This window comes from Natator depressus, chromosome 2, assembly GCF_965152275.1.
Source record: "Natator depressus isolate rNatDep1 chromosome 2, rNatDep2.hap1, whole genome shotgun sequence".
NCBI classification, from domain to species: Eukaryota; Metazoa; Chordata; order Testudines; family Cheloniidae; genus Natator; species Natator depressus.
Genome location: NC_134235.1, coordinates 244,990,077 through 245,005,540, shown reverse-complemented (window position 1 = coordinate 245,005,540; position 15,464 = coordinate 244,990,077). Strand labels below are relative to the sequence as shown.

The following is a 15,464-nucleotide window of genomic DNA, read 5'->3' as shown; positions in this document are numbered from 1 at the left end:
CATCTACTCCCCATGTTGTGATGCCCAGCGCAACAGTCTGGGAGCTGTCCTTGTTAGTGAAGACAGAGGCAAAAAAAGCATTGAGCACATTAGCTTTTTCCACATCCTCTGTCACTAGGTTGCCTCCCTCATTCAGTAAGGGGCCCACACTTTCCTTGGCTTTCTTCTTGTTGCCAACATACCTGAAGAAACCGTTCTTGTTACTCTTGACATCTCTTGCTAGCTGCAGCTCCAGGTGCGATTTGGCCCTCCTGATTTCATTCCTACATGCCCGAGCAATATTTTTATACTCTTCCCTGGTCATATGTCCAACCTTCCACTTCTTGTAAGCTTCTTTTTTATGTTTAAGATCCGCTAGGATTTCACCGTTAAGCCAGCCTGGTCGCCTGCCATATTTACTATTCTTTCGACTCATCGGGATGGTTTGTCCCTGTAACCTCAACAGGGATTCCTTGAAATACAGCCAGCTCTCCTGGACTCCTTTCCCCTTCATGTTAGTCCCCCAGGGGATCCTACCCATCCGCTCCCTGAGGGAGTCGAAGTCTGCTTTCCTGAAGTCCAGGGTCCGTATCCTGCTGCTTACCTTTCTTCCCTGCGTCAGGATCCTGAACTCAACCAACTCATGGTCACTGCCTCCCAGATTCCCGTCCACTTTTGCTTCCCCCACTAATTCTTCCCTGTTTGTGAGCAGCAGGTCAAGAAAAGTTCCCCCCCTAGTTGGCTCGTCTAGCACTTGCACCAGGAAATTGTCCCCTACGCTTTCCAAAAACTTCCTGGATTGTCTATGCACCGCTGTATTGCTCTCCCAGCAAATATCAGGAAAATTAAAGTCACCCATGAGAACCAGGGCGTGTGATCTAGTAGCTTCTGCGAGTTGCCGGAAGAAAGCCTCATCCACCTCATCCCCCTGGTCCGGTGGTCTATAGCAGACTCCCACCACTACATCACTCTTGTTGCTCACACTTCTAAACTTAATCCAGAGACACTCAGGTTTTTCTGCAGTTTCGTACTGGAGCTCTGAGCAGTCATACTGCTCCCTTACATACAGTGCTACTCCACCACCTTTTCTGCCCTGCCTGTCCTTCCTGAACAGTTTATAACCATCCATGACAGTACTCCAGTCATGTGAGTTATCCCACCAAGTCTCTGTTATTCCAATCACGTCATAATTCCTTGACATCACCAGGACCTCCAGTTCTCCCTGCTTGTTTCCAAGGCTTTGTGCATTCGTATATAAGCACTTGAGATAACCTGCTGATCGCCCCTCATTCTCAGTATGAGGCAGGAGCCCTCCCCTCACAGACGTTCCTGCCCGGTATCCCGCTTTCCCACTTACCTCAGGGCTTTGGTCTCCTTCCCCTGGTGAACCTAGTTTAAAGCCCTCCTCACTAGGTTAGCCAGCCTGCTCGCAGAGATGCTCTTCCCTCTCTTCGTAAAATGGAGCCCGTCTCTGCCCAGCACTCCTCCTTCATGGAACACCATCCCATGGTCAAAGAATCCAAAGCCTTCTCTCCGACACCACCTGCGTAGCCATTCGTCGACTTCCACGATTCGACTGTCCCTGCCCCGTCCTTTTCCTTCCACGGGGAGGATGGACGAGAACACCACTTGCGCCTCAAACTCCTTTATCCTTTTTCCCAGAGCCACATAGTCTGCAGTGATCCGCTCAAGGTCATTCTTGGCAGTATCATTGGTGCCCACGTGGAGAAGCAGGAAGGGGTAGCGATCCGAGGGCTTGATGAGTCTCGGCAGTCTCTCCGTCACATCACGAATCTTAGCCCCTGGCAAGCAGCAGACTTCTCGGTTTTCCCGGTCAGGGCGGCAGATAGATGACTCAGTCCCCCTGAGGAGAGAGTCCCCGACCACCACCACCCGCCTCCTTCTCTTGGGAGTGGTGGTCGTGGAACCCCCCATCTCAGGACAGTGCATCTCATGCCTTCCAACCAGCGGAGTCTCCTTCTGCTCCCTTCCCTCAGACGTATCATCTGGTCCACTCTCCGCATTAGTACCTGTGGAGAGAACATGAAAGCGGTTAGTTACCTGTGTCTGCGTTGCTGAAACCCGGACATTCCCCCTTCTTCTTCTGGAGGTCATATGTTGCCAAGCCTCTTCACTGGCCTCTTGGCTCCGCTGTGCAACCTGCTCTAAATCTTTAGAGCTTTGTGCCCGTAGAAGCATATCCTGACTTTTGTCCAGAAAATCCTCAGTTTCTCGTATGCAACGCAGGGTCGTTATCTGTTGCTCCAGAACTTCAATCTTCTCTTCCAATATGGAGACCAGCTTGCACTTTGTACAGACAAAGTCGCTTCTGTCTTGTGGAAGAAAGACAAACATGGCACATCCAGTGCAGGTCACAATAGCTGAGCCCCCCCCTTCCATATCACCTTCCTACTATGAGCTTCCTCAGAGAAGTTGGCAAGATGTAAGCCTCACTGGGCTCACTCCAGGCGAACTCCCAGGCAAACTCCTGCTGTGTGCTGCTCTGCTGTCCCCCGCTGCTCAGCTGGTTCGCAATAATTGTATCCTCATACAATATTTCATTCTACTAATTAAATTTCCAATTCTTATTGTTGTGAAGACAACCTTGAAAATGTGAAGTGATGCAATGTTCTCTTCCTAAGAGTGCAGACAAGTCAAACAATAGCTCAGGTCTGTACTGCCCCATCTCAGCAGTGACGTTAACTTTAAAGCTAAAGATGTGCAATTTAAATGTCTATATTTATAATTTATAATTGTTTCACTTGTTGGTCATTTTAGCAGAAACATCGAGCTAATGCCAAATGGATTTGTCATGTAAACTTTTGGTGGGTAAATATGAATATTCTTGCATCTTGACACTCCAACCTCCATCCCTAGGGCCTTGACAAATGCAATTATGCCCCACTTGTATTCATTCAAAATGCTGCTGCAAAGATAATTTTCCTGGCTAGTCACTTTGACCGTACCACCCCTCGGTGTGTGTCCCACCACTTTGTCTCTCTTCTCTACTGCATTGTAACAAATGACTCATCTTTGTTTTTAAGGCTATTCTGTCCTATCTCTGTCCTACCTAGCATCACTTATTCTCTGTTGAGACATCAACGCCTGCCTCCACTCTGCCAGTGTTGCCAGCCTTTGCCACCCATTTGGGAAAATTTCCCACAAGCACCTTTGTGCTTAACTCCCATATCTCCCCTCATGCATAGCAGGGAGCTCACAGTAAAAATCCACATAGCCACCTCATTGCCCTTCATCAAATTGCTCGTTAAAATTCTTCTCTATCATGGTATCTACAAAAAATGTATGGTTAGGTAGATGGTGTGCTATGATCACTGCTTTTCATGCTGACCAAATTTGCTTCATTGTTATCTTGTGCTCCCACTGTTTGTGTATCCACATGTTGTTTCTTGTCTTATACTTAAATTGTAAGCAGGGGTGGCAGGTGTGTAGAAATTTTGGTGGTGCCCAGAACCCGCCCCTACCCAAACTCCGCCCCCCACCTGCCCTAGGCTCTGGGAGGGAGTTTCGGTGCGGGAGGTCTGGAGTTCAGGCCCTAGGCGGCGGCAGGGGATTGGGATGCAGGCTCTGGGAGGGGGTGCAGGTTCTGGGAGGTAGTTTGGGGGTGGGAGGGGGTGCAGAGGTGAGGGCTGTGGGTGAGGGCAGTGGGGTGTGGCTGCAGATGAGGAGTTTGGGATATGGGAGGGGCTCAGGGCAAGAGTATGGGTGTAGGGGGTGAGGGCTCTGTCTGGGGCTGGGAATGAGGGGGGCTCAGGGTGAGAGTATGAGTGTGGAGGGTGAGGGCTCTGTCTGGCACTGGAGAGTTTGGGGGGTTAGAGAGGCTCGGAGCTGGGGCCGAGAGTTGGAGTGCAGGGAGATGAGGGCTCTGGGTGGGACTGGGGATGAGGGGTTTGTGGTGTTGGAGGGGGCTCAGGGCTGGGGCAGAGGGTTGGGGTGTGGGGGATGAGGGCTCTGGCTGGGACTGGAGATAGGGTGTTGGAGGGGCTCAGGGCTAGGGTAGAGGGTTGAGGGTGCAGTGGGGGGGGTGAAAGCTCTGGCTGGGGGTGGAGAGTTTGGGGGGTTAGAGAGGCTCGGGGCTGGGGCAGAGGGTTGGAGTGCAGGGGGATGAGGGCTCTGGCTAGGGCTGGAGATGAGGGGTTTGTGGTGTTGGAGGGGGCTCAGAGCTAGGGTAGAGGGTTGAGGGTGCAGTGGGGGGGTGAAAGCTCTGGCTGGGGGTGTGGGCTGGGCATGAGTTTGGGGTGCAGGCAGGCTGCTCTGGGACAGGGGACAGAGAGGACGACTCCCCCCAGCCCTTTCCCTGCTGGCAGCAGCAAGCTCTGGGGGAGAAGTCCCCCTTCCCCCCCCCCAGCAGCACACTCACCCCCACCGCTGTCACTGCATGTGCTCCTAGGGCTCCTCTCAGGTCCAGGAATCTCCCTCACCTCCCCCGTGGTGGGTGCCAGGAGGTGCTGCGTGCACCTCCTCTCCTGCTGTTGCCCGTGACTGTAGCCTCACTGAGGGTGAGGGATGGGGCTGCCTCCTTGCCCAGCATGGGGCAGGAGTGGTGACTGAGGGCTGGGGGTGTCCCCTGTGCTGGTGGACGGTCCTGCCGGAAAACGGAAGGGTCTGAGGTGGAAGGGCAGGCTCAGAGTCAGTCTGCCCTGGCATTGGAGGTGGGGGGCACTAGGACCCTGCAGTAGCAGTTGCTGCAGGGAGGCAGCATGGCTGCATGGAAGAGGCAGCCAGGGACGCTCTGCTTCAGGGCCCCGGGGAGACGTGCGGTGGGGGACCGGGGGACACTCGGGGGAGGTGCAGGGGGCAGCAGGTGGAGCTGGGCCCCTGGGCTCTGAATATTGCTGGCGCTAAGGCACCACGTGGAGCTAGAACTCGCCACCCCTGATTGTAAGCTCTTTGAGGCAGGGACTGTCTCACTATTACATGTTTGAACAGCACCTAGTAAAATGGGATTCTGATCCATGTTTGGGGCCTTTAGAAACTACTGCAATACAGATAACAACAGTAAAACTTCTCTCATGACTTGAAGACTACCATGTGGGCTATTTAAATTTGCAGATTTCTGATTTATGAAGATGTTGCCGGCACCCAGTGCCGAGAGGCTGAACAACAGCTTGAGTTGGTTCACTACCCGGTGTGCTACACCCAATAATCACAACGGGGTGGAGAAGCAGAAAAGTTTATTTGAAGCTTCAAAAAGGTACAGGGAGATTTGAATCTCAAATCCTGTACCCAGAGCAGGAAGTTACACAGGCTTTTATACAGCCTTTTTTCCAGCATACTGATCCAATAGCAAGCTGCCCTAAGTATCCATATAGCCAGCCAATCCAGTTCCCAGCTAGTTCCCTGGTTCTCTGTATCATTTGTTAAACTATACATAAAGCTGCTTTATTCAGCATTGTTCTTCCATATCTCCCCTGTGTGGCCTTGCTTAGTTTCAGGCAGTCTGATTCTGCAACATATTGTTGCAGATTCTCAGCATAACTGCTGTGTGTGGCTCCAGGCGGGGGGGGCAAGGACACTTGGGCCTAGTACGCAGAGCTGCTGCAAGTGCCTCCAGGCAGGAAGGGGGGGGGGGGGCCAAGGACACCTGGGCCTAGTGCGAGGGGGCTTTATGAACACTCGTGGGCTTCCATCCCCTCGAGTTACCTAGTGGCCATGCCCCAGTGTCCCCAACAAAGATGTCAGTCATAATTGTTTCTATTTATGTTGCAGTTTTTACCATATATTCTGTCAACATCACAAGGTATAATATATTTGTCATCAACTTTTTTTTATACAGAGAATAGCCTGTACAATGTATCTTTTTATGGATAAGGGAGTTCAACAGAGAGAACATTTCTTGTCAAAAGGACTGGCTTACAATTCAGCCAGTTAAGTAATTCAGCACTTTACTGGATGAGCTATAAGCAAGATTTGCTCTCACAGCTTGTCTCCTGGACCACTCCTCTCTCTTTTAAAGCCTAAATTTTACTTCATCAATTAAGCTGATAGAGGAATGCATTTTACTACAATGAAGTTGATGGAGAGTGCATTTTTCATCAGTGAAGAGAATATTTTACACTACTAAATGTAATACTTTAATTTCATACACAGTCTCTTTGCCTCTAGTCCTGGATTTGTGATGCAATTCCAAGCACCCAGAACTATGAGCTCCAGGATCTGTTGAGAGGGGCTGGATTCGTGTCTGGGTATCAAAAGTGCCCAGGGACTGTGCTGAGGATCTCCTAAGCCTGTGAAAAAAAAGTACATATGCTGCACTAGGAAATGTACACGCCTGCCAAGGGAACCTGCCTGCAGCATTGGTTAAAATTTTCTTTGCCACCTAGTTTGGGTTGGTAATGCAGCATATAAAATTGCTTAACTGCTTGATCAAGAGGCTGTTATTTTCAAAGTTACAAGAAGTTTGTGTGTGATGTGATGGAAATCTATAGTTAAAGAGTATAAACTATAGCAAGAAGAAACTTAGCAATTAAAATAAGCATAATGTCTAAGGTTAAGTATATTTAAATTTTTTTTTACTATCTACAGAACAATCATGGTTTTTTTAGTAAAGCTGTGTGCCTCGTGAATAAAAGTTTGCAAATAAACTTATAACTGAGATAAACCATAAAGCCAGACTCAGCTTTTGAAGACATCTTTTAAGCTCTGTGAAACTCTTCCCTCTCTTCACAAGGACTGGAATTGCTGGATAAAACAACTTCTTTAATAATTAAAATCATAGCTGTCCTTTGAGTCAGAAGTACAGAAGTCTTCCTCACATATAATCTACGGCAGAGCTCAAGATGGTGGATTCAACTAAATTGTTCCATTTGCCATTGTCCACAGCTAATTGCTGCACATTACAGCTGACTCTGTGCACTGATAGCAACTGAAACATACTGGACAGGCAGAATTATGAAGTGTTCATAAAGGTTCACAGAGATAGGAGAATGTTACACCTTGTGGGTGGATATTTATCAATAAATATTTTTAGAAAGCCTCTGTGAAAGATCTGTTTTAAGGAGAACCACACTGTGAAAGGAAAGATCATCACAACCGCAAGCCTCAGTTTAATCTTAGGATCTCTGCTTGATAATTTTAGGGATGATGGTATTGTGCACAGTCAAGTCCAATAACTCAAGTTATTACATATAACGACTTCAAAAATTCATGTTCAGGAACTAGAACCACACACGCAGCAAGACCTCAAAAGATTTACCAAACTCTCTGTATCAGTAAGCTTGTGGATACTTTGGTGATCATTCAGGGAAATAATCATGCAAGGCACTCTCATTGACAATGGATATCAGCTTGCCAGGAGTCGTTGCAAAGATGCTGGGAGTCCCCATTGGAATCAGGAGTCATTACAAAGACACTGGTCACAGGAGAAAGGAACATGACCATATCAGATTTCTGGAGCTAAGAGTAGTTCATCTAATCTTATCACTGCAAGCTCACGTTCAAGGAAGAATCTCTCTAATAAGGTCAGGCTGTGGTTCCACAGGCAGGGTGTGCCACAGTCTGCATCACAAAGCCATATAATTGTTCTAAAGGGCTGAACAAAATGTGGAATCAAAGTTGTATACACCTGAAAAACTATAAAAATGGACTAGCTCAACCAAAGACCAATGATCCAAAGGGAATGGAGTGTCCCTTTGGAATTCCTCCAATACCTTACTGAGATCTTGAACCAGACCAAAGTCAACCTAGGGCATTCACAAGACTTCCAAGAATTGTCAAGACAAAATGGTATTTCAAAACGAATGGACACAGAAGTAACAGCAGTAGAATCCATCTCAGGACTGCCAAAAGAGCGTCTTGTATGTCTTCTACCTTAATTCCTCTTTTAGATAAGATAACCCAGAAAAATCAGAGTGGAAAGAAACATCATAACACAGCCTCAAAAAGGTCTCAAACACGCTGGTACTTGGTGGCAATGCTAGAAACTCGATTCTTCTTGTGTAAGGAACTTCTCTCTCTCCAGGACAAACTAGGCTGATGGGCTTGGATACACAAGTCTGATGGCATGAGTTTTGAAAGGTAGATGCAGAAGAAAAAAGATTACTCAGAATGAGTCATTGCTACTCTCAGCTTCTAGAAAAGACTTTACATCTTAGGTTTATGACAGGTTTTGATCAAAATTCAGCCACTGTTAGATACAAGAATATAAATTCACCCAAATGTGAGATTTCCAGCATTCTGTTATTCCTTAATGAAGAACTGGAATGCAGCTTAAATGGTAGTACCCTCAAGGTCCAAACTGCATCACTAGATAACCTTCGAGATTCCAGAAGTTAGACAAAACTAGATTTTCATCCACAAGGAGGTTCATCAATGCAGCCAAGATTGTCAACCCTTCCATGATGCACACTTCCCCTACCTGGAAATGTAACAACCGTTCATATATAATAAGCCTTAACAAGTTGCCCTTTTGAGCACTTCAGGGAGGTATGTCTCTTCTTCCTTTCAGTTAAAATTGCCTTCCCCATAAAATCATTTCTGCCCTCAGGATGTCAGAATCAGGAGTTCTCCCTACGACAGAATACTGCTTATTTTGGCCAGAAAAGAGAGTTTGCAGAACCATGCCTCATTTCACTCACAGATCAAGCTACTTTGTTTGTACACCATGAGAACTGGCACGGATATTTCTGTCCTAATCTCTTGTACAGTATGGTGAAGGATGGCCCAGTGGTGAGGTGCTAGGTTAGGATGCTGGTTCAGTTCCTGCTCTGCCACTGACTTCTTGTATGACCTTTGAGAAGTCAGTCTCTCTATGCCTCAGTGCCCTTTCTGGAAAATGAGGATATAGTACCTCCCTACTTCTCAGGGGTGATGAGGATAAATACATTAACGATTGTGAGATATTTCGTTATTGTGGCAATAGGGGCTATATAAATACCTAAAATAGAAAGAAGTAACACACATACAGGATGTAAGAAGAGCAAATCGGATATTGCTAAAAGAAATTAAAAAGTCTACTGCACTGTCCCCTTTCACTGAAGATGCAGAAGTAAAAATACCTCAAAATCCACCTAATTGAGATGGATTAAGGGCTGCATTGTCAAAGATTATAAGGTGTGTTGGTGAAAACTGCACTCAGAGTCACAGTTTATACCAGGATTGAGAGAACCTGCATGTCTGATGAACAAATTTGCAAGGCATCCATATAGTCAAGTCTGCATATATTTAGTGAGCACTACAAGTTGGCTTTTCATTTGACACAAGGCACAGTGTATCTAACATGCTGTGGAAGCAAAATACAAATAAAAGAATGTGATTATGGACCTGCAGAAAGTTCTTTCTAGTCTATCTGGTTAGAACTTTTATTTTTTATTCCTATTTCTGCCTATGCATGGCTGTCTCCACTAACCATATCAATGAAGGATAGCTGGACATGTCATTTAACTGAGAAAAGTACAGCTTACCTGTTAAATTCTTCTCTCCTAAACGGCATGCCAAGAAATCTGACCCACTGTGTTTTAAGAGATATTTTTAAAATATGTATTTGGTTAAAAAGGAAAGTTTTTATATTTGATTAAAAGTGTAATGGTGTTTGTTTGAGTGTTATCCTAGAACTACATGCATTTCTCTATAGGTGCATGTGAACCTCATTTTTCAGCTTTGGAGGTTATCCTCTCACTCATGCCATGTAGTCAGTCTTTTTAGCACTTTATCATATGATCCCCAGCTCTAGTCCACTCCTGTAGCTATTCAGTGGGATCCAACCTTTCAGTGAAGAATTGCAAAGTATGCCACCTAAGAAAAAAGAAATTAGCCCTTAAACTAAATTTTTTTCATTATATAGTCCTGTAATTTTTTAAGCCTTCATTTATTTGATTTCAGAAAAAAATCAAGTGACTTTTTTCATTGATATGCATTAAAAACAGACATCTCTGCTCTTTTCTTTAGTATAAAGACAAATGGGCTGAATCTTCAGCTGTATCTTTCTACCTCCCCCAGTCCCAGGACTGGATGGGGGCCAAAATGGGTGGTGCTAAAGCCAGCTTTGTACTAGCTAAGGATTCCTCTATGTAGGAATGGAATCCTGAGCTGCCCATATAGTCTTGTTTTAAGGTGAACCACCTTCTTCCTCCCTTTGACTCTCTCCTCAAACCTTCCCCCCCCCCCGCCTCCAGTTCCCTCTCCACACAGGATCTTACTGACTTTTTCAGAGAGAAAGTCAAGAAGATCCAGTGTGGCCTCCTCCTCCAGTGTGGTCTTCCCTCCCACTTCCTTTTTATTCTTCTATCTCAGAAAGAAGTTTCCTATTTCTTCCTCTCCTCTAACCCTTTTCTCTGCACCAGTGACCCCCTATCATCCCAACTTTTTGGTATCCCTACTCCCTATGCCCCTCTCCTTGGCCTCTCACTTTCCTCCGGCTCCTTCCTTTCACACTTTCCTTTCCTTTCACAAGCATGCTTTAGTCTTTCCCATATTGCCTTACCATACCTGCCTCTACAACTACTATCTCATCTTCCCTTCATCTCTAAACTCACCAAATGTTCTGTCTACCTCTGCTATTTGGAGTTCCTTTCCTCCATTTCCATCATAGACTCTCTCCAGACTGCCTTCTGCCATCTTCTAAAATGGTTCCCAAAGTCTATAATCTCTTCCTGGCCAAAGTTTAGAATTAGTACTCCATCCTCATCCTCCTTGACCTGTCAGCTGCCTGTAGTGCTGTAGACCATGCTCCTTTTTCTTGAAAATTCGCCCTCTTTTGGCTTTCATGACTCTTACGTCTCCTGATTCTTGTCTTATCTTTAATTGCTCTTTCAGTATTTTGTTCAGAGGTTCCTCCTTGTGACACCTCCAGCTTTCTGTGTGGGTCCCAAGTAGCTCCATGACTCAACCCCCTCCTCTTCTCTCTATACAACTTCTGTGGGTGATCTCATTCGCAAACATGAGTTCAGGTATCATTTCTGTGCTGACTATTCACACATCTAGCACTCCACTCCTGTTCAAACTAAAATTTCATCCAGTCTTCCTGACATTTCCGTGTAGATATCAAGCCGTTGGCTTCAGCTCAGTATGCCCATAAGAGAGCTCTTACTCTTTTTCTCTGCAAGCCCTCTTTCCTCTCAGTCACTATGGACTGGACCCTTATTGTCCCATCACTCAGGCCAGAAAACTAAGCATCATGTTTGACTCCCACTCACTGTATCTCCATATACTTTAATATACTTGTGTATAAAAACACTCCAACAATATTTTGTATTAAAGGTTTTGAAATTACACTGTTTTTTATATGAGGCACTATGCATTTAAGTTTAATAACCCTTAAGCTATTAACAGATAAGGAAATGCATATTACGTGAATGTAAAAAATTTAAATGAAAAAATACGTTTCTACTTCAATCATATACATTGAACAAGGCCCAGTTCTGATAGGTGCTAAACATCTCATGCATGGTGGTGAGCATGCGCAGCTACCATTGGTTTGACTGGGAGTTGAGTGAAGTTCAGCACATTGCAGAATCAGGTCTGTAGTGAATACTCCATGATAGATTGGAATGTAGTTTGGTTATAAATTTGTACACAGTATTTTAAATAGATACATAGCAGTGAGGTTTATGCGAAGAAAAAATTCTAATCCTGTAGAATTATCAATGTCTTTTTTTTTTCACTGTAGCTCAGAAATTGGGCTTAGTTGATCCTCCTTCCTTGCCACTAACAGCAGAAGAGTGGGATAAAGTAAAGCAAAGATCCATAAAACAGGGAGATTCTGTGCAACCTTGTGCAATATGTAGGGAAGAATTTGCACTTCAACCACAGGTACATTTATAACTTTTGGAGTGTATTCTGCACAAAAACATACTTTAAACAGTTATTCACCTATTATTAGTTATTCATTTTCCAAAGTTAGTTATACTAGAAAATTTTAGTTGGAACAACAGGAAAAAATGAGAGATTCCAACTTGAGATATTTGTTGACTTAATGAGCTTGTTGCGTAACTTATTTTGCTACACTTATTCATTTGCTTTATTTCCATTTTATTTTGGTTTATATGAATTTGGTACTTGTGGAATGAACTGGATTGACAGAACTAAAGTTTAAAGACTATGCAAGAACAAATTCAACAAAGGTGATAGCAGTGAAAAAGTTCCTGCAGCACCCAGTGTGTGTCACAACCCTCATCCAGAGAGAGCTTCCTGTTAGAGGTCAGAAAAGTGTTCAATCTTCATCCAGACCTCTGACACCTCTACCAAGACTGTCAGTCAAAATACAAGTTGGGGTGATTGTTTTTGTGTTGTCGAGCCATGTCCATAAAGAAGAGTACCGACATCAACTCATTTCATGAGACACAACTATAAGATAAAAGTAAAGGAGGACTTGTGGCACCTTAGACACTAACCAATTTATTTGAGCATAAGCTTTCGTGAGCTACAGCTCACTTCATCGGATGCAACGAAAGCTTATGCTCAAATAAATTGGTTAGTCTCTAAGGTGCCACTAGTGCTCCTTTTCTTTTTGCGAATACAGACTAACACGGCTGCTACTCTGAAAACTATAAGATAGTGAATTCTTGTCAGTAGTGACCTTGGGTGGATTTGAACTAGTGACCTAGATGTGAAAATTCTGTTTTGTTATCTTACGGCTTGGCTCTGCAAATACTTACTGCCGCGTGGAGTCCTACTGAAGTCAATAGAACGTCTGAAAGTGGTATTCACTATGATCTGTATAAGTGTTTGCAGAGTCCAGTTCTTAGATTGCAAGCTGTTTGGGACAGAAATCATGTCTGCTTTTTGTGCTGTGCATCACTGAACACGCTGTCCGTGCTCCACAAATAATTTTTATAAAGTTTGTTTTCACTGGTTCCCTTTTACTAAGAGAATGTCAATTATATTGCCTATTTAAAGGATCATTAGACCATATCCTTGACTTTCTAGGTTGTGCAGGCTCCTGCTGCTCAGAGATCCTGGCGTTCCCAGATCCTGAACTATTCCTACACAGGTTTCAGAATGGTAGCCGTGATAGTCTGTATCAGCAAAAACAATGAGGAGTACTTGTGGCACCTTAGAGACTAACACATTTATTTGGGCATAAGCTTTCGTGGGCTGAAACCCACTTCATTGGATGCATGGAGTGGAAAATACAGTTAGAAGATATATATACATACATATATGTAAGCCCATCTTTTCATGTACTCTGTATATGTATCTTCCTATTGTATTTTCCACTCCATGCATCTGATGAAGTGGGTTTTAGCCCACGAAAGCTTATGCCCAAATAAATGTGTTAGTCTCTAAGGTGCCACAAGTACTCCTCATTTTTATTCGTACACATTAAGCTGTCGTATCCTGTACTCTTCAGTTCCCAGTTTTAGCTCTTTTCAAAGTCTCAACACAGTTGAGGATTTCTTCTTCTCTTGGCTGGTGTAACTCTGTTGGGCATCATTGCATTCAGCCCCCAACTCCATAAGGTACTGAGCAGCTTCAGCTCCCCTTGACTTAAGTGGAAGTTGAAAACTACTCAGCATTTTACAGCATTACTTACTTGAGGGTAGAGTGAAAGTAATCTAGGCAATTAGGTGTTAAAGGAAAAAAGTTTACTGAAGCAGATAAGCTGTGCATGGCCTAGTTCTTGCTCTTCTGTAAATCAAAGTGTTAGTCTCTGAAGGGCATCTTGTTAAGGCTGTTTATATTGTCTGCTGGTACCAGAAGAGGTAGAAGCCAATTATTCTTAGAAATCTTCTTGATGAACCTCAGTAACAGACCTGTCAGGAAAGAGCAATAGCTTCAGATGAGGCCATTTTAACACAGTTTTGTAGCTAAGAAATTTCTGGTCGGTCAGAAGAAAAACCCATACTCCACATGTGGATGATGGGGATTCTATTGAGCATGCTCAGTGGAATCCCTAGCTGTCACTCAAATATCTGATTGCCTCTCCAACCATTATATGGCCAGATCTGAAACTGCCCTGGAGAGAGATGTGGTACAGAATGCTTAATAGGACATTCTTTTGCTGCTGAAAATATTACTCTAGGGGGGAAAAAACTAATAGACCTCTATATCTAGTCCTGCAAAACTTCCATAGGTCTGTGCCCATTTGGGGTTTGAGCCAACCAAAAATAGCCTAAGTGGCTAAGGTCTTAACCTTAGTTCATCAGAATTATTAATGTACAGTAGTTATTGATTGTGCAATTTACTTTAAAAAAATTGTCTTGTTTTCTTGTGATGCTAGTTTTAAAAAATTAGTTCTTTAGTTATTTGTGTCCACAGAGTGAAAATGGTGTGTCCCCAATACAACTTGGTCATTTAGTCACAATTTCTGAGGGCATGTCTGCATTTTACGTTGATGGTTTTATACATCATATATATGCAGTCTAAGCATAATTGTACTAAACATTTTATTAATATTCCCTCATGTATAATTTTAGAATTACTTAAACAAAAAGGACAAGTAACTAGCTAAAGATGAGTGCTGTTCTTTAGACAGATGTTAACGGTAATTAGGAGGAGAAAACCATTATTCAAAGTTGCTTATAAATTTCTTTCATTCTGCATTTTGGGTTATTTTTCTGCTTTGTTTGTTGAACTGGGGTGGGGGCAGTGGGTGCGTTGAAATTTCAGTTTTAGAGGTTGATTATTTACTTTTTGCCTTTTACCACATTGCTACCTATTTAAAAGAAAGTGTAAAATTGCACAAAGATAGGTGGTATGGCCTTGAAGAACAAGGCTGTTCTGCTAAACTCAGGCAGTCTGGCTACCCTTTAGGTCTAAGTTTTAACTAGAGAGAGCAAAAGACAGCACTCATGAAAAATTACTTTAGATTTGGCACAAAAAAGGGAAGTGCCTCTGGAATTGTTTTTGTCCTGCATGTTTCATTAAATTTCTTCCCTCAAGGGAAAAAAGCCACTGTATCTGAAATCTTTTTCTTTAGCTGGCTGTTTAGCCATTAATCCTTTTGTGTTTGCCAGCTCAGTAATGCACAGTACTTGTTCTAGTTTCACTCCTTCCCCAGTTATTCCTTCCACTAAGGACCAACTGCCTTTTTTGTCTGTACGTTTTGTCAGAATAGAGATCACTACCATTTGATATGAGTTTGGGTCAGAAAAAGGTGAAGTTTGCATGAAGCTTGTGAGCACGCTTTCTCTGAGAGGGCTGTGTATGTTGCATATCACTTGTTGAAATTTAACTGTTTTCTGGGGGGGAAATATCAGTTTTTATTTTAAATGTATTTTCTCTTGTCATTTTATGGCTCCTTCTTCTCCCCTCCCCCCCCCCCCCCCATTTGCTATGGGCTTCTCTATATGAAGTAGTTCAAAATTAATGAATGACCATTTTGTTTCTTTGAGCTGTACTTTATTTTTCTAGTTGCTTCCTTCAGAAGTTTTTTATGCTGTTCATTTATATTTCTCTTTTTAGAATAAAAATTGCAAATATTTAAACTTCATTTTCAATAGAAGTCTTTTGCAATACTACCAACAAGCAGGATTGTTAACATTTCTGCATTCAGATTTTTTCTTTTACTTCATGTATTTTTGGTGTTC

General features: G+C 43.7%; 1 protein-coding gene across 2 annotated transcripts in view; it reads left to right on the top strand.

The window, feature by feature from the left end:
* RNF32 (ring finger protein 32) overlaps positions 1-15,464 on the top strand; it is a 58,983-nt gene that overhangs the window by 19,098 nt on the left and 24,421 nt on the right. For both annotated transcript variants that reach the window (XM_074946279.1, XM_074946278.1), the window contains exon 4: positions 11,603-11,745. In XM_074946279.1, the coding sequence (XP_074802380.1) occupies positions 11,603-11,745 (143 nt within the window). The remainder of the gene's footprint in view (positions 1-11,602; positions 11,746-15,464) is intronic.